At 38.1% G+C, this 19,924-nt stretch overlaps 1 protein-coding gene across 8 annotated transcripts in view; it reads right to left on the bottom strand.

The window, feature by feature from the left end:
- TSPAN14 (tetraspanin 14) overlaps positions 1-19,924 on the bottom strand; it is a 44,562-nt gene that overhangs the window by 6,493 nt on the left and 18,145 nt on the right. For 5 of the 8 annotated variants that reach the window (XM_009688052.2, XM_068950591.1, XM_068950592.1 and 2 more), the window contains 4 exons: positions 11,843-11,893; positions 4,831-4,977; positions 3,844-4,014; positions 891-1,016 (listed from right to left, as the gene is read on the bottom strand). In XM_009688052.2, the coding sequence (XP_009686347.1) occupies positions 891-1,016; positions 3,844-4,014; positions 4,831-4,977; positions 11,843-11,893 (495 nt within the window). The remainder of the gene's footprint in view (positions 1-890; positions 1,017-3,843; positions 4,015-4,830; positions 4,978-11,842; positions 11,894-19,924) is intronic. The other 3 variants (XM_068950595.1, XM_068950594.1, XM_068950593.1) reach the window with 1 other exon arrangement.

Here is a 19,924-nt window from a genome sequence, read left to right as displayed (position 1 = left end):
CATAGTGAGAAGAGTTAGAACATAAGGAATAGAACCTCATAGAAAAAGACACCTAAACTCACCTATGCCTCCTTAAACACAGAACCAGACACAGAAAAGGTTGCAGTTGAACAGAACTGCTTTGAATTAAATTGCTGAAATTACTGGAGAATCTAAACTTGGAAACTTTCCCTGACAAAGTCTTTCGTTGGCTGATTTTCAAGGCAAGCACAAATCAAGATAGCTATATCCTGCCATTGGCTATCTGCTCTGCATGAGGATATCTGGATTGATCGTCTGAGCTGTAATTATGCCCTATAATGCTATAGAGCATTTAGGTGCCTACCTCTGCATTTTGGCTTCCACCTAAGGGGTCAGATTCCTAAAGTCTAGTTCATAGCATAAGCACATAAATCTTGCTAAAACCAGTGAAGTGATTCAAATGCTTTAAACTGCATTTGTGCATAAAGCACCTTACTAGGTACTGACCTAATCATCAGCAGATAGAGTTATTACTACTTGTTTGGCAGACGGATGGCATACAGTAATTCTAACAAGAGGTAAGCATACTGCTTAAGCAAGTGCTCTCAAATCCTAACAATCTGGATGAGAGGGGTCAGGAAGCCAAGGAAACATGTATTTGGGAATAAAATACCAACAGACAGTGCTTACTGACCAAAACCACACGAAATTCCTAGTGACAATACATTTGCAGCTGTATGACCAGTTGCTCCATTCGGACACTAAAAAGAATGGAATAGATCATTTCTTTTCTTTCTACCAAGAGAGTAATTTTTTCGATAGTTTAAAAGGTCTTTTAAAGCCCTAGGCATCACACCATGTTCAGGAAATACTTCCTTTCATAATTCCCCAACAACATCACAGCAATATAAAGCCAGGAAACAACTTACAGCAGGATCAGGTACACAACAGGAAAAAGGAACACCACACTTCTCACGACTTTTGCTTTCACTGCTGCAGTTAAAGTATATGTTAAGATCCCAGTCATCTGGACCTTGGGCACCACAACAATGGTTCTGCAACAGACAAACACACACTTATAGCATTTGAGCTTATTTTAGAGACAATACATCCATTAAATAGCTCCCCAAAATGATGTTTGCTGATCATCTTCACTTTCCAAAGCAGAATCAATGGCAACACAACAGTACAAAATTGTATAGTCTATAGCATGGCTCTATATCAACAAAATACATTTGGCACATTGCTCTTGGATATGAGTGTCAACATGACATCATAAAAATTGTAAATACCAGATGTAATTATGATATATCCACAAAGGGTGCCACAAGAGTTTACAAAAATACTTTTTCATTTTTTCCAAGTCAACTAAAAACAGAATTACAAGGAAAGTTTCCTGAAATTTGTGACTGAACCTTTAAATCCTCATGAATCAACAAGTTTTCCCATTTGCCGCAAAAATTTAATCAAACATTTCTGAATATGCTCTTTAAAATAAAAAGATTTTCATATCCAAATGAATTAACTAATAAAGTGTCATTAGCTCTAAAGTCATTCAGCTCTAGAAGCATTTCGCATAAGTTTCTTGACCTAAACAACATGATGTAATGACTATAATCCAGACTTTTCAACAGCTGTCCAAGTCCAGGAACCAACAGAACCTAGTTTCCTACTAATTTATGCCTTGCAGTTGACTGACCTGGATATTTAAGGTGCAAGCTTTTCCACGTAATTTATTTATAATGTTACATCCTCACACAAGTTTTCCCAGTACTTAATGCAGAAAGTTCCCTTATCTCTTCATAGGTCTCTAGCCTTTCTCTGTCCAATGCCAATCCTCACAAAACTTGTATTAGTTATTCCTGAGACTTCTGCTAAAACTTGCATTAAGCCAATGGATTCAAAAGTTACCAAGTGGTGACAGACACGGATGTGAATAGACAGAAACTACATACACCAAGTTTTCATAGGAAATATGACTAAAAAGAGCCGAATAAAACAGTTAAAATACAATATTAAAAGCAGTAACTTTAGGTCACTCACTGCTTAACTGCTTCAGTATGTTTATAGCAAAACAGGTTCATTTCTGTCTTTCTAGTCCCTTCTCCCCCACACACCCAAACAAGCCATTGTAAAAAGGCATGCAACCATTAAACATGCTAAACTGTTAGTAAGGTGGACTACGAAGAAACCTTGTTCAGTTATAGGCCTGAAAGTAATATAAGTTCCCATTTAGCCAGTGCAACGAGCTGCCTACAAGAGATCTCTGGGCCCCAGAGGGGCATCTTAAGAACACAGCAGTCAGCTCAGCTCCTTAGAAGATGGATTTCAGTAAGGCATTTTATAAATGCTGTTGCACCTTGTTGTTCAGCCCTTACAGGACTATGCCTAATAATTAATACTGCAAACTTCTCCTGTTTGATCATTACCTTATCAGTATGCCTAAGTGACAGGCTGATTCAGAGACATTTTCAGGTTTTTTAGCTCATTTTCACTACTGAATTCTTTAGTTCAGCCTTTTACTTTCACTGAAGAGTACTTAACTGTAGTCCAACTATAAATCAGCTCAGCATACTAGCCTGGCTGTCTGACTGCACTGAAACTTGATAAACAGAACAACAGAGGATACAAACTTGAAGCAGTTAACTGGTGTTGGAAGTGGCCAGACAACAGGTGAAGTAAGACCAGCTAAGAAGTACTGCCTAAAAAAAGTGCCCTTTGCACTGAAAGCTAAAGCAAATAGCACTGAAATCCATACAGTGAGCTTAGTCAGAACACTTCCACATATACTATCAAGAGCAAGTAAACAAGACAGGTAAAGCTGCTGTTAATGTCTGTCCAGAGTGGTCCTCCAGTCCAAAATATGCTTTGCTATCAAACTGAGTCATTGACACAGATTTCTAAACCTGATCTTCTAAAAGATGAAGAAACATAGGAAAAAAACAATAAAACACAAGACTACCCAACCTTCTATCACAAGGGAAAAAAGGAAAAATATTTTACCACTTCATGAAGTATACCCATACACTTTCTCTCTCCATATATAGTTTTTAACAAATACATATGTATGCATATTTATATAGATAAATATGTAGGTATGTGTGTATACATGTGCACATATATAAACATATATGTGCATGCAATAAAGATGAGAAACCAGTGAGGGTGACTTTTCTGAGGTCTGATTAAAAGAGAAGTTGATCAACTGAAAGCCACCAGGCCCATATTAGCACAGACCTTGCCATCTCCTGGTGTACACCATTATCTTAACGGAATATTTTAGGTCCACAGAAGCATAAAATTGTTTCATCCTTCTATCACTGCCTAACTATAGGTTGGCCTTTCATGGTTATTACAAACCGTCTTTTGGTTCAGTGTGAGGTCTATCTCAGAAGATAAAAGGCCCTGTACTGCACGCCTGTACACGACTGCAACGTCTCCTAAAACAAGAGCGTGAGGTCTATCTCAGAAGATAAAAGGCCCTGTACTGCACGCCTGTACACGACTGCAACGTCTCCTAAAACAAGAGCGTGGACTAGCCATTGGCTTGTTTAATTGTACAATTTTCTCAGGGTACAGAGGTTTTTGTTGTTAACTTTTTAAAGTGGTACAACACCATGATCAGAACAGAGGAGCAAGCCAAAGACATCAAAAGGCAGACAGGTGTTCGGTAAAGCTGCTACATTTGTACTTAGAACAGCACTGTACCTCAGAAGTCTTGCCTCCCTAATGCTTTCAGTGCAGAAACAGCAGAATAGCACATCTGGAATACGCTACTATTAGCTACCAGGTATGATAAACCTGTGAAACATACAAAGCAGAAAATTTCCCAAGCTATATCTTCTCCTAGAAGGCACAGAGGCAACGTGGATATGAACTTACAATTTTCTGTAGCGAATCAATGAGGTTCTGGAGGTCAATATCGTCTCGGTAGGACTTAATGTTATTCTCAAAGAATTCCTTGACCCTGTCCCTCACCCAGTCCTGGAACAAGAAAGCCAGAACTGCCACTGCCAGCTCCAGCAGAAATATAAATATGATTGCTCCACAGAACTGTAAAAACAAAGCCACAGATTAGAAAATATACATCCAATTTGAATATATCCCCACTTCAACTCTGCCAAAGACTTGGGTTAAAATCCTCACACAGCACAGCTCCTGTAAGAATATGATCAACTGAGAATACAGTACAAAAAAGCAACAGGTAGAGTCATCTTTTCATTTTGGTCACCTGAAGTACAGAGCGAAGAGCGCTGTACCACAGTCACTAGGTACAGCAGTGAAAATACTAACAAGTGAGAGGCTACAAAACACAGGGCTAACGTAGTCCTGACAGCGCTTCTTAGATTGTTTCAATTTTTACCACTTTTTTTCCCAGCCTAACTCTTTCTAAATCTGAAGTAAAGACGAAAACTCAGTACTAAAACAAGTATTTAAGAGATTTCATATTAGTCACTTAAGTCCCTAGTTTTGCTCAAATGTTCTAAAGAGATTTTTAAACTTTTAAGGGATTTCATTTTCCCTAAGAACTACTGAAAGGAAATCAGCGTCTTAACTGACTAAAGACTTTATTTCGAGATTAAATATTCATTATCTTACATTCTGGAATACATACTCTGACGGCATCGTAATAGCACAGTGAATGAAAAAAGCAAGAAACGTTTTCCAAAAGTAAGAAAAAGATAGATTTAAACCTACACTGCTTTAAATGCCTTTTCCCAGTGAGGCTTGCCAGGACAGCAGTTTACCATATACGTTGAAACAAATCAAACTACAATTTCGTTTTCTGGTTTTGCTCACTAGTCCCTTCATCTATCTTCCCCTACTTTCATATGCATAATGACCTACTAGTATAGCAAAGTTACTTACAAACTTCAGAAGACAGATGTTTTCTCTCAGTGCTCCTACACAACCAGCAAATCCCAAAGTAAACATCACTATTCCCACCACTAAGACAAGTACCACTGGATCCAGGCCATGAAGACCAGTCACTTTCGTTAGATCAGACAATACACCCTGAAAGAGAAAAACAGGATTATGGAAAAAGGTTACCACCATAAGCATGTTTTCCATTTTATATATATATTTCTTAATTTAACATGCAATTTCCACATGAATCTCTTAAGTCCTTGAGATTGCCAATAGCGACCCACACAAAAATTATGTAATTTTAGTATGCTATTCTACTGTACACCTTCGGAGACAAAAATCCATATTTCTTATGCATTTTTTAAAATAAACAAATTCAATGTGCTTATCGTGTCATAAGTAGATGTTTTCCAGTAAGGGATATACAGAGGCTAGAAATAATCTGTATGGTGAAGCCACAAATACCTCCCCAGGATTTACATGAAGTTTTACAATAGGAACAAGGTAAAGAGAACAGGAATCTGCCACTCTTCACAGCTTCATAGATGGATTTCATAGGTGACCCTCGAGAAAAGTCTGTGACCAAAGGGTTAACATTAGTAATTTTCTTCCCCCCAGTAGAGGAACTGGACTGAATGCAAGGTTATAGTTATTAAGCCTTCTAAGCAGCAGCATAATCCCTGCATAGTCTCAACTTTTCAGAATACATTTTACCTAAGTCCATCTGCCAAATAAGCTTCCACAAGATGGTGCCAAAAGCTCAACACTACCACTGAATATTTACTTAGTTTCAAGGCAACAGATTTAATATTTTATAACAATTTGAAATGCATCAATCTGAATAAAAGCATTTGACTTTCAAAGTTAAAAAATATATATATATTTTGTATATATATATATATATATATATATATATATATATATACACACACACACACTTCCCTCTCTTAGCCATCTAAATGTTTGGGTGGCAGGAACAGAACATCCTAGCTCAGAACAGTTTATGGCTGATGTATTAAGGGAGACAAACAAAATTTTCATTTTGTTTTCAAGGCAAATAGATCTTCTCCTAACATTTTTGTTACACTCCTTCTGCCACTGAACATACTTAGGATTGCTCCTCTAAAATATTTTAGAATACAGAAGTACAGTCTTGATATTCTCTCCTCTTCCCCAAATAGTTCTCACACCAAAAGGTTACCCATTCCCTAAGGGACATTTGCAATCTACTTTAACAGCATTTGTTTTTATTAAGGATCTGAAGATACCACTTATCTTGACAATAATCTTACCTATCAAGCTTGTCTGCCTAGATCTTAGGCCAGATTTCTGAGTCTACGTAAACATAGGGCCAATGCAATGAAGCTCTCATTCTTTCCAAATTAGGTTTTAAAGAAATTAAAAAAGAACAATCTGTAGGGGCTTGCAGGTGACCATGCAACAGTCTAAGTGTTCCTCATGCAGTCATTAGCGATAGATAGAACCATTTTAATGAGAAACACTTCCCTTCAGAAACTGAAAAATAAGGGAGCTCAATACAGCAAAATACACTTTACAGAAAAAGGATGGTAATCACATCCTGCAACTAAGGGATATATTCAACCTAATTATATGCAGTATAAAAAAAACACCAGATAGACAACCAAAGTTCACAATTTATATAAGCAGCTTAATTTTGTCAAGGGAACATAAATTCTTATCTTGCTACTCAAGTATTTGTGCTAGATTAAAAGTGTAAAGAACATATCTTAAGAGACTGGAAAAAAACAAATCTGTTACTTTACGTTTACATGCTCACCTAAAAGTACTGTCTTGGAAATACAGCATTAGAAGAAAAATGACATGGAAGAACTTCATTAGCTGATGAAAAGCCACTAGCAGTAGCCTAGTGTTACAGGGGAGTTTGCCTTCTTCCATAGTGTGCTCCATAACAAATCTTGTTAGAGCTATTAATCTAGCTATAACAGGACAATAGCGTATTTAACCAAAGTTGACTGAAGGGATGAAAAATTATATTATTCTTTAGAATTGAAAATTACTTTGCAGCAGTTGGTAACTAACAGCTGAAACATCCCATAAGGTGGTGAGGTGGTCACAATTTATAGTTTTGCCAGCATTCAAAAAGGCTTAGGAAGCAAAGACTTTCCTAGTTAGCGTTATTTGTGACGTTTTCATTCTTACAAAACTACAAGACCTCACTGCTAACTTTATCAAGCTTGGTCTAGCTGGACAATTACTAGAGTCCCACCTAACCAAAATCCTTTCTCAGAGCCCACAAACAGAAGACAATGCCAAGATCAGCTAGAGTAATTTTCAGTGTTTTCTAAAACCAATAAGCTGTGAAACAAATCATTATGTGAACAGGATGTTGAAGCTTTCACAACTGTTTCGAGTCATCTCCTTCCCACACCCAAACTTAAGCTTTTTTCAGAGAGTCTCTTGCTCAAGCAAGATCTCTTGGAAGAAAACTTCCTCTGATCAAAGCATGTTATGAACAGAAGCAAGCATGAACTGGGCTCTGATTCTTCTGCAGATGTAGCTGGTTCACTATATTCTTTTAAGTGTTCACATGTGATGTTCACAAAACTCTTTTTAAAAATATTTCTTTTTTGGCCTAACAAAAGATGTTAAGTGAAAAATCCTGAAAAGGCAAAGGAAGTGAGCCACAAGAAAAATAATCCAAGGGACTACCTCATTCCACCTTGCTTACCTCTAAAGGTGCTTTTCCCTGTGCCATGCACAGGATGGTATTGAGATTCTTCCCTTTCCCAAGCAATAGTCAAGAATTCAAGATGTCCCTAACGTATTGGTTATTATGAAGGCTAAGCTGAAATAAAAAACCCTCTACAAATTTGTTTAAGAAAGGAGGAAGTTCTTCGAATAAGCAGGTAGTTCCACCTCCCCCATTTTTCAGACAGCAACAGAGCTGTTATTCAGACTTTATTTTAAGCAGACATCAGAAAAAGCTTTGCTGAGTTCCTTTATTTCAAAGGGATTCCAGGGCAGAGTTTTATATAAGAAACGTCGTAAAGACATGCATCGAGTTCCTTTGGAAGTGACATCTAGTGCTACTGCAACAAGAAAGAGGATGCAAAAACTAGCATTTATAAAGCTCTTTGAAGTATAGGCTGCTGCTTACAATAGCATCTCATCTCACTGGTTCTTCTACAGCCCTCATCTTAAACATGTACAGGATATATGTAAACATCTCAAAAAACAAGAAAATGACAGGAAATGGAGGCATATAGAAATGAAGTCTCATGGCTAAAGTCACAGTATCAAAAAATCCAGGAATAAAACTCAGCTTTAAGTCTTCCTCTCAATCATTTAGAACACTGAATAAAACTTCAGCTTGTACGTGCTTTGCTTACTTACCACTTTTGTTTTAAATGCTTCTAAGCATAATCATCTTGATTGAAGTACATTGACTACAGAGGGCAAACATGGATCACCTTAAAAATTGTAACATCACCCATTAACAGATGTACCTTTGGAAGTTATCTAGTCTAGCATGGCTCAAAGCATGTTCAACTAGATTAGGTTGCTCAGGGACTTGTCCAGTTGAGTTCTGCATATCTCCAAGGATAGAGATACAAGCACCTCTCTAGGCAACCTGTTCCAGCGTTTGGCCAGCCTCATAACGAAGAAAGTTTTCCTTTTAACTAACTGCAGTTTGTGTTCCAACTTCTATCTGTTGGATCTCATCTTGTCACACTGCAGCTATGGCTCCATCTTCTGTACACCCTCCTAATCAGGAGGGGGCAGATGGCAGTGAAATATCCCCTCAGCTTTCTCTTAAGACTGAGGAAACCCAGTTCTCTCAACCTCTCCTCCTGTATTACATGCTTCAGTTCTCTGACCATCTTGATAGCCCTCACCTGGGCTCACTGCAGCACACTAATGTCTTTCTTCTACAGGGGTGCTCAAAGCTGGATACAGTATCACAGATGCAGTCTCAAGAACATTGAATATGGTTGGAAGAATCTCTTCCCTTGACTGCTAGCCACGCTGTTGCTAATAAAGCCCAGTATGCAGTTGGTAGTCTTTGCCACAAGGGCACACTGCAAATGGTATTTAACTTTGGCCCACCAGGTGCCCAATCACTTTTTTCCCAAAGCTGCTTTCCAGGCAGTCAAGAGCCTGTACTGATGCATTGGGTTATTCCAACAGACATACAACTTCCCATTTGCCTTTTTTTTTTTTTTAAAAAAACCACCATTAGGTTCCCACCAGCCCATATCTACAGCCTGTCAATGTCTCCCTAAATAACAGTCCTGCTTTCCAGTACACTGATCCCATTTGCCACCAGCTGTGAACTTGCTAGAATGAGTTTGGGCTGACCAGCCTCTAGTTCCCCAGATCTTTGTCCTTCTTGAAATTTTATTTAGAAAAGCTGTTTTCCTGAGGAGATGGCTCAATGCTATTCATCTTGCTTCTATTGGTAGTTTATAATAGTCACATTCATGTTCTCATAATGATTTTTGTAATAACCCTTAGGTGATAGAACACCCATCTTTTTATTGTGTAAGCTTTAACATTTTATGTACTTTTACATGACTGTTTAAAATAACAAAACTCTACTGAAAGAACATACGGACAGGCCAATTAGATACACAAGTTAAAAAGACCAGATCTGCTGCATCAGCAGACATAGTGCAAATCAGGATAGGTAACATCCTTACATAAGGTTCTTTCAACACTTGACACAGAAAACAGCATGCTCCTTTGGATATGTTGTTAGCTCAAAGATGCACAGGGTTTAAATCCAGACAAGTCACTGCTGAGGAATCAAAATGAAGATTAGTTCTACTGGAAGAAGAAAGGGCAGAGAAGTTAAAGGAGCCCAATGTACTCCATGATGCAGTAAGTCAGGATGTTCCAAACTCTTCAGCCACCTTAAATTTATCTTTGGGTTTATGGCTGCAGCACAGCTCCTGGAATTCAGGAATTTCTTTTATTTCCCATCTACTGCTTGCCAAGACATTCATCTGCAAAATGGCAGATCCACACAGGCACATACATACACTAGGGCTGAAGTATGGCACTAATACAACAGAACATTCACATTGATAGAAAAATCAAAGTGAGAAATAATGTACAGGTTTCATGAGACATTCAAAAGTTTAAAATTACAAAGTTTAAGCAACTTATTTAAAAATAGGATAGAAATCAGAAAGAGTCCAGGCAGACATTAAGAAAGATAGGAAGACCCGACATTTAGCAACACTTTTCCTTTCAGTAAGTTTAGTGTACCATAACATTCATTGGGCAAACAGAAGTAATGAGCTAGTCATTTCCATCCACACAGATCCAGTGTGCTTCTTTACCAGAAGAGATTATCTGAATATAAGGGAAGACAGATTCAAGATGAGTTTAACTCCCTCCCTGAAGGAATGGACAGAAAATCCTGTTAAGAGTAGGAGGTGAATGCATTCCTGCATGCAGCTAGATTACTCACTGTATACCAATGATAACACTTATTTAGTTGTGCAAATTTATGTGCATGCATATGGGAGAGAGGAGAAGAAAAATACCTCAGCATTAAATTTATCATAAATAACTTTCATTTTTAATGAGTGGAGAAATCCAAGACCTCTCTGTATGTGGTTAACTTCTTTGTATAGCCACTATGAATGAGGAAATATTACATTTAACTTTGTAATGAAAACATACCTACTCAGCAACACAACTTTCCAGTGAGGGCATCTGCCCTTTACTGCTAACTATGGTGCAGATCAATAAATCTGCTAGTACCTGTCACTTTTCCTACTGCTTGCAGTGATACTAAGGTCATGGTTTTACATTTATATCAAGGGGGTGAACCACTCATTTCCACGGCTATACTACCTCTTGTCTTGTAACAGAGGTATAGGTATGTGCCAGCATAGACTTCCGATTGAAGAAGTTATTCAGCTGAAGAAGAAACCTTGGCCAAAAATAGAAGTCTATTATTCAGCTGGATCATGTTCCCCAATTTTGTTCCTCTACATGGTCATACAACCACTTATGCAACTCCATGGAGAGGAAGGTGGAAGACGACAGTTGGCCTTAAGCTGGCACTACCTCAGAAAGCTGGTTCCAACAACAGCCTAAAAAGTGAAAATAAGTGATATCAAAGCATTCTCAGGTATGCCTTTAGTAAGGTAAATTCTAAAGCTGAATTTTGAATTCTAAGCTAAGCTATGAAGGCTTACTTTTCTTAGCAATTCAATCTCTGCAACAACTGGCAACTATCAAGCCAGATCTTGACACTTAAATTTTTGCTTTAAACTGCTGTGAATTGAATTGGACAAAATGGTTCACAGCAGCAGAAGAAACAGAAGAAAGCAGTCTGAAAGCCGAAAAGTAGCCACAAAAAGAAAGGCTAGTCACACTTTTGTTCTTAGTTCTGCAAGGAAAAACCACCACACCGCCTTTCAAGATAGGCTCATTTTGTGTTTTCCACATAGGTCAGCAAGAAATCATCAAGAGGCTTTGTGGAGTTCAGCATACCTTGTGTTAGTACATCCATAGTACAACCATCTAAGTTCTTGGAAATATCACTGTTTTTCCAGGCCTCAGAACTGGAATAAAGTGATGACAGAGTGCTGTGGCAGATTTAGGTATATACCGCACACTTGTCCTAGTAATTCTGCAAGTCTGCCACATCTATAGCTTTTTAATATGAAAGTGATACCTTTAAATTCTTCTCAAATGCTATTCCTTTTTATTAAGAGGTGGGGAGATTAGTATATTTTATAAAACACATTTTCTAAGAGAACTAGTTCATAAAGATTAAATTCCCCCTAAAACTCCTACTCTCAGTTTACAGAGGTCTAAACAGCCACAGCTTAACAACCTATCAGGGACCAGAATGAAACTCCAGCTAATTTCACTTCAGATCATCTGAACATGGCCCTTTGTTCAGATGCTATTTTAATCCTCACTGCTTCCTGAGGAAAAAAGGTTTTACTTATGGGGAGGAAAGGCAGGAGGAGGCAGCTAAAGTAACATCAGTCACTTCTACACTTACCTTTTCACTCCACGCCCACAGACCTGCTGCAAGGAAGGCCACGCCAGCTAGCTGAAGAAGAAAAAAAGATATACTAATCAATGAGAAAACACATACCCAATCACGTAGCCAGGACTCTTATTCAGAAAGAAAATAAATATTTCTGTAATCCCAGTCACTAGTAATGAAAGATTCCTCTTACAGGTCAATCCCTCTTAGAAATAGAATTTAGTTTTTATTCCACAGCATAGCCACATTTTTTAAAACTTTCAAAAAAATAGTTCTTAAATAGATTATTCAAGAAGCACATGGTGCTAAATTAACTGTTCCACATGTTCCTAAGCAAGTGGAGTTATTTTTGGCCCACTGAGTTGCTCTGCACACTGATGAAAAATTTCAGAGGATTTAATGCACTACAAGCTTATTCCCTAGTCATCTTACTGTACCATCCCAGACCGAAGGTAGCCACGTTTGATTTTTCATAACTTCAATGTTGAGGCTCACTACATTAGCCTCTATCAGATAGTTTCTCTTCTTCCAAGTCCTAACCTTGTTTAAGCACCTTTGAATTAAGCTCAGGTAATGGTCCATGCCCTTACTAAGCAACAAATCTAACACAATGGACAAACTCTACACTTCTCTTAAAACCACTAACCTTCAACATAAGCATCATCTGCTACGCAGTGGTCCTTTCTTTAGTTATCGAGGTAAAAGTTTTTCTTTGCAGAATGTATCTATAAACAGAAGTCACCCATCCTGCTTCTTAAGAAGGATGTATTCCAGGTGCATGCTCATTAAAAATGAAGTTAGTCTGGAGCGACTTTCATAACTTTTGCAAGAAGTGCTGCACAAATGGACCATTTATTTCTTGCACAAATAGCAATACAAGGCAATGCTGGCCAGCTTTGAAAGTTTCAGGGCTCATTAATAAAAGTTAACTATCCCCTATTATTGCAAGAAACGCTATTTTTAATTTCAGATTTCTGACATGAGTCCTACTTTGAATTTTTGCCAAAGCATAAAGAGACTGTTGAGGCACTGCTGTACTTAAATTGCCTTAGCAGCAAAGCATTGCTTGATAGTGGGAGACTGTTAGCATTTATTTGCAAGGTGACAGCCAGTATTACAGAAAAGACAGTTTTGGTTTCTTTGAACTTCCTCAATATTCTCCTCATATACAATAATTCCTCCAAGATTTGAACTATTTGCTTCTTAGTAGATTTCCCTACTACACTGAAATATCTTGCCCATTTAAGTCAGGCAACTATTTGTTAATCAGTTGTTAAAAAGAATGATTGCAGAGAGAAAAGAATTATGCTTAACAGTACTGCCCCACCGGTCTGTGGAAGCCTGCATTCCCTCTCCCAATCATTACTTTAAATGACATTCTAACCTGACATATCCATTTAACAAGTCTACCTTAACCACTGAGGCTGCTTCCCCTCCCCTGCTTCAAACAATGGCTATATCCCCATTGGCAAGTAAAGTCCAACTGAAAAAGCCTTCCTGAGAAAAGAGATGCTTTTCCTCTAGCACATGCATCTCCCATGAGCTAAACGGGCATTATAGGCAACTCCTTGCAGCATAGGGAAAACAGGACCCTCTTGCACTTGCACAAGAAAGTGGATGCATGGATTTGAAGTATTACTGGGTTTACTGCTGCTGACCCTGTAACCTACTTGGGGCAAATGAAATTGTTCCAAAAGTTTGCTCTGTTCAGGGGGATGGGGTGAAGGGCTGAGAGTTGTTTAATCTGCTTTGTAAGTTATTTCAGTGGTAGACACTCCTCTGGGCGTGAAGTATCATTCCATGTTTTAGGGCTTAAAACACAGACGTAAACACCAAATCTGTTACTTACACATGGAAAAGAGTTACAAGTAGGCAAAGCAGTGCTAAGCTGATTAAATTTCCCAATGGTGCTTAATAAGCAACAGCATAGTGACTAGTCAGACTGAAGAAGCTAAATACCTTTAAAGTGATGGTTTGGATCAAAGTAACTTTAAAAATGGTATGAAAAAAGCCACATGGATATAAATAGTGAACCACGTCACCCTTAAGTCTAACCACAGTGACTTTTCAGATAAAGAAACAAAACACAAATCAATAAACTAACTTCTTGAACATCACTTAAGTTACACAGTGCATTCAATTGATGCTTCTTTCTCCCCTTCCTCATTCCAAATGCACCAGCAATGCTGGAAGGCAGGGAAAGATGTGCTATAATTTGCAGTAAGCAGGGTAAATTATATAGTACACAGCTGGATCTTGAGGAATATCTTCTAGCGAAATAAGGAAAAAAAGTGGGAACATAGACATGGTCTTCCACATTCTGTACGTTAACACTGTTACTAAGTAAGCAAATAGATTGCACTCTTCAGACTGACTGCCTTTCATTATAATTGCCACCTTAGCTAAATTGGAATGGTTTTCCTGGTTACTGAGTAGATTTCCTCTAGCATGCTTTATCCTCACTTATGGAGCAGGCAGCTTTGAGTATCCAATTAAACAATGCACTAGTTATTGCACTTCAAGAATACTGCTCTACTTGAGCATTTGAAAAGATGTCTGTAAACTTTCCACCCTTATAGTCTGAGGAAAAATAATTACAGCATCAGCAAACAAAAAGTAATAAGAGAATAGCAAGAGCTAAATAATTCTTTGCAATGCAAAAAGAAAAGTAATAGAAAGGTGTATTGAAGACTCAAGAGTCTTGAAACAATAAGTGAAAAATAAAAGCAGAATAAAAAACACATTCAGGTATTTCTTAATACCTTTGCTCTTTGTTCATTACTGCTTCCCCAACTTGGAAGAGAGATATCATCCTGTACTGGAAAAATTGCTCCGTGTCATTATTTCTTTCAAAGCTCAACTCAGTATGAAGTGATTCCAAATTCTCACTAGAAGCAGCCTAACTACACGCATTAAGTTTTTCAGCAAACTTAGCTAAAGTCAGTCAAGTATGATCCATTTGCACAACAAATAGAAAAAATAAAACCATCAGCTTCTACATTCATAGGTGTGATTACCAAGACTGCCAATTTGCAAGGGAGTAAAATGGCAGCTATTCAACTGAATGATGTTTTAAATACATCACACAAGAGACTTTAAAGTATCCCATTGAAAGCTAATGTAAACACCTCGCTGACAAAAATAGCCTCAGAAGTTAGTAAAATTGAGCATAGTCAATACAGAGTTCTATAGTTCTGTTTTGAAAACTAGCACCCGAAAAACATCCCTCACATCCACTCGGGAGAGGCATTTAAGCGACTGTGCTGTGAGGCAAATCAGGCAACTGAACAGCCTAAAGTGGCCGCATGAACAGCGGAACAGGCAGCTGAGAAAGAAGTATTCCCAGAGTGGCAGTGAGCAACTAGTAAAACAAGAACACACACACAAAAGGCAGGAGGAGACATTTAAAAGTTTGCTTCTTACCAGAATCCAAATGACCTTTAAGCAAGAGCAAACTGGATCACACAACTCATTTCTAAGGCTTAGTCATTTAAGCCATATATTGCCTGAAAGGTTGGATGAAAACACACACGACTCCACTGTAACCCTTTAAACAGGAAACTAAAGCAAGTAACCAGCATTTGGGCATTTCCTGCTTCAGAATTGAAAAACCCACAATATTAACATACTGCATTGGGCTTTAAGCTCTGTTTGGGCTTCCGCCTCTGAGCACGAAACTGCAGACACCATGCAGAAGACCACTTAATTTAAGCATTATCTGTGCCCAACCACACTTAGTTTGACTAACATATTAGAACCACCCTACCAACTGAGAAAATAGGATCCAATTTGTTTCTCAGATCTAGGTTGCAGCTGAACATAACTCTTGCAATAGGACTCTTGTACACAGACTGCTTTTGCATTAGCCTGCCTCAAGATTTCAGCAGAAGCTACAGGAATGTATTCCCATTGACAGTTCAGTTTTGGTAGGTGTGCAACTGTTACACTTAAGGGGAACTTTCTCCACTCCCTGGACAATCCTATTTGACATTGTAACTCCATCTATGCTAGACAGATAGGAAAGAAGGTTCAGATTACTGATCCTTGCCTCTTTGCAGAGTTTGCCTCTTGGGGTAAGGAAACAACTTGATGGTAAATTCTTTCCTCTTTCTGGTACAGCCTTGCTAAATGTTGCTGAAAGACTACATAAATTGCAAAAGTCAAGACTTATTTTTGCACAGTAAGAGAAGAAGCAGACTGAGTTTGAAATTTTGTTCCAGAGTTCAAGAGAAGTTTTCCCCTTCAACATCATGTGCAGAGCAAAAAAAAAGTTTGCTGGGAGTCTTCTATAGCATGAGTGAAAATTTACATCCCCTCAACTCTTAAGAGCCACACACAAAAAAGCCAGATAGAATTAGAAGATTAATCAAGATGACAACAGCTGAAAGCTATTTTACTGTCTCCCCTCAATTCATCTGAGACAGTGAACTTGCATATTGCTAAAAGGCTTTGTCAGAGAATGCATGCAATCCTTCACTTCAATAAACAAAAGGACTTGAATAGCCAGCTCCTGGCCTGAAGAGCAATTCTTGGACTACCTCAAAGAAACAACTGGAGACAGAGGAGTGAGCACAAAAGATAGTGACTGAGGCACTTCCATTCATCCCACAGAGCTTTCAAAGTGGGAGCTTGAAGTTTTAGAGGAGTGTTGCACCACAGCATGCCACTGCACACCACAGCATTCCAACCTGGGTCAGTCATCAACACAGATATCTCTGGGGCTTTCAGAATGACTCATTCAAGTGCAAAATGAGTTGGCATAGGAAAGTGCCAGAATCAAGTTTTTCATCTTGTATTACTACAACCTCTTAATTTTATTGTGCCAAATGAAGCCATTTGACAAAAAAAGCTTCAAAACTCAATGCAAGGTCTAGCCTAGCCTTGCTGTAATAGAGTAATTTTACTTGAGCTTCTGAGCACTCGCTCTGGGGCTAACTTAATAGCTGCACTGTTGCTTCATCAGCACTCAGATGAAGATCTGATCTTAAGGTTCAATCCAAGAAGCATGCTTTAAAAGCAAGAGGAAGCCAAAGGAATTCTACATTAAAGCTATGTCTGGAAGGACAAGTCACTCTTATGAGCTCCGTTCCTTTCTTAAAAAAGGAGCACAGAGCTGAGAAACAATTTTGCAAGCCAATCATACACATACAACTGCAACTGATAAAGCCAGATGAACTGAACAATATATCATCAGGTTGCCCATATGACAAAAGCTTTGGAAAAAAAGATTCATAGATTTTTTTAAAGGCTGATTGGGCTTGCCACTATTAAAATATGGTAACAGAAAAAAATCATTTGTCCCCTTTGAGTTTGGTATTTTGTTAGTCCTATGTTTTGACCTACATGAATCCTATTTGAAGCACTAAAACTTTAAAGAAAAGCAACCACGCACTTTAAAGTTTACATATTCTGTAACGTAGTCACTAAAAGACATGATGTGGTTTTTTTTAAACTTCAAAGCTTACAGAGTCCCTGATCTCATCCTTAGGGCAACAGCAGGGAAGTCAGAAGTCTAGCATCTTCAATAAACATAGTGGAAGAACAAACAAAATATTTATAAGCAGCTTATCTGGCCTGTGGATAAACTGTTCCTTGAGTTGAGAAAGGCAAGCTATTGTCATATTTCCAATATGAGTCTAAACAGGCAAAAGGCTGCATGGCTGAAGACAAAAATCCATGCCTCATACACATAATGGCTACCCTCATTTTGAGGCAAGCAATCATGAAAAACTTGAAATTGACAGCATTTAAAAATAATCTAAAGATTTGTTTTAATTGGTATCAGTTTCCTGATCCGTTTTGCTACATATCCACATGGACACTCATGAATGACCTGATAAAAGGAAGTAAAGCATCAAGGAGAGGGGGAAAAAACAGGGCTACTTCTTTCAGCCACAACCAGTGGCAACAAATTCAGCAGGGCTCCTGGGCACAACTCTGTACCTGATTCAGTGCAACTGTGCTGCTTCTGTAATAGGCAGCATTTAACAGTCCAGCTATTGGCACACTCACTTCTGAACCCAGCAAACCAGAGATTTGAGCAGTTTACTGATAAGAGCACATGAGCATCTATCCCATAAGCCCAGTAAATAAGTGAATCAAGACTAACATTTTCTCCTTAAACACTGCTTTCTCAAGTGATGGTTATATCTTCCTTCTCATTCTAAGTCCATTCTCAGTTTTTTAAAGCACATAGAAAACTTACTTTGGTCTACACATCATTGATCTGTCCAATTAAAGACACTGTTAGACTAGTTAGCCCAACTGGCCTGTTTTCATAGGCTCCTAAACCACTGTGTCAGCTAAGATTCATGTGCCGTTTATAGGAGTACCTACCCTCCCACTCAGAGCTTACATAGCCTATTCTACAACTAATAGTGCCACACACTTGTCAAAAGCTGTGGTTGCACAGTATCAGGCTAGCCTAGTAAATATAACTTCTTAGCACAAGCCTCAGAACATTAAAAAAAGCAATCCAGCAAGACTACTACCACCTCTTCAGAAAACTAATTCTACTCAGTAGATCACTTGAAACATATACGCTACATTTCAAGTTCTCCCCAGTTTATCTACACCTTATTTTAAAAAGTTCTTTATGTAAAAGAAAAATCCTTGGAGCCTCATAATTTATTTCAAGAGAATACAGTGAACAAAATTTTGAAAAAAACTGAAAAGTAATAGCTCTTCCTGCAGGGAATAAAAAAGGAGAGAGAGGAAAACAGATGAAATACATGCCTGTGAAAAGCAGGGGCAAGCTGTTGATAGTCTTTCTAGTAAAGACACCAAGGGACTTTAACTTTTTCTAAAGGCTGTTTACTCAATGAAAACAGTAATACTGTTTCACAAGCCTCTACCCATTTTTCATATACCTCCTCCACATTATCTGCTTAAGATCATCTGTTTAAGTTATTACTCTGAAAACCAGAACTTTAAAGAAAACACAACAAATATTGCTTCTCATTACACACTGCACTACAGACATAGACAAGTTGTATTATTAGAAGAAAAGTACGTACAGGTCTGGTAGCTTATGAGGACATGAATTATGACATGAGGCTAGGATGAAAATCCTCAGTTACCAGAGGATGAAGTTATCACTAACGTTCAAACGTTTGCTCTATGGCAAATATTGTGGCCAATTAATCTTTACTGGAGTAAAGATTCTACATAAAGTATACACAGCTTTTTGCTGCTACCCACACAAGGATAAACTCCCTTGCAGCTTAATGCTACAGTAGCTTGTTAAACCTATGCACTAGCAAACAAAGTTGTAACAGTAGCAAGAGTTTCCTGTTTTCAGCAATATCCAGACATTGCAGTTTCAAAGTGACTTGGCCCTCTGAAAGACTTACTCAATCTGTCTAATAAGAAGCTCACAAGGTAGTCTTCCCTCTAAGAGGGGAGACCTCATTATTGACAAAAATGAGTAAGATCTGTAAGTTTGCAACTTTTGTTCTGACAAACTCTATTTTACTTAAATATAGATTCAGGTAATAACTCCCTATATCTTAAATTTTAGGAACCAAGAGGATGGGGTTAATGTATCACATTAAACAAGTAAAATTAATGCAGCCTTCCCTTGCCTGTGTACTGATCTGTGTACAAGTCAGGATCAGTTTTTATTCTTGACTTGAGCAAGTGAGCTTCAGCCACATACTATACTTTCATTTTCTGTATGATCCTTCTGGCTTTGAAAAAAATCTAAGCCTATTTAGAAAAGGCTATCCAGACTAAGGATTTCAACTCTGATTTAGAGCTGCCAGGCACTGCATCTGCACTTCTCTATGACTGCCTATGTCTTTCCATGACTTCAGGTATGAACTCAAAGCTTGACTGCAAATTCTGAAAAAAGAAAAAAAGTTCTACAGATTGATATCCTTCCCTTCCCCCTCACTGACACAGTACTATTTCTAATGCAATGCTCTGCAGTCCTCTTTGCCTTGCAAAAGAAGGATATTAAATTAAGGTGCTTCAGTGATCTTGACTGTCTGCTAAACACACCTAAAACCACACATCTGATTTTGTGCCCTTTTCACATTCATAATAGTAAAGAAACATTACAGGCAGGCTAGTTCCTAAGGTTTTCAAGATTAT

This window comes from Struthio camelus, chromosome 7, assembly GCF_040807025.1.
Source record: "Struthio camelus isolate bStrCam1 chromosome 7, bStrCam1.hap1, whole genome shotgun sequence".
NCBI lineage: Eukaryota > Metazoa > Chordata > Aves > Struthioniformes > Struthionidae > Struthio > Struthio camelus.
Note: the sequence above shows the minus strand (reverse complement) of the source record. Positions and strands in the feature narration are given on the sequence as shown.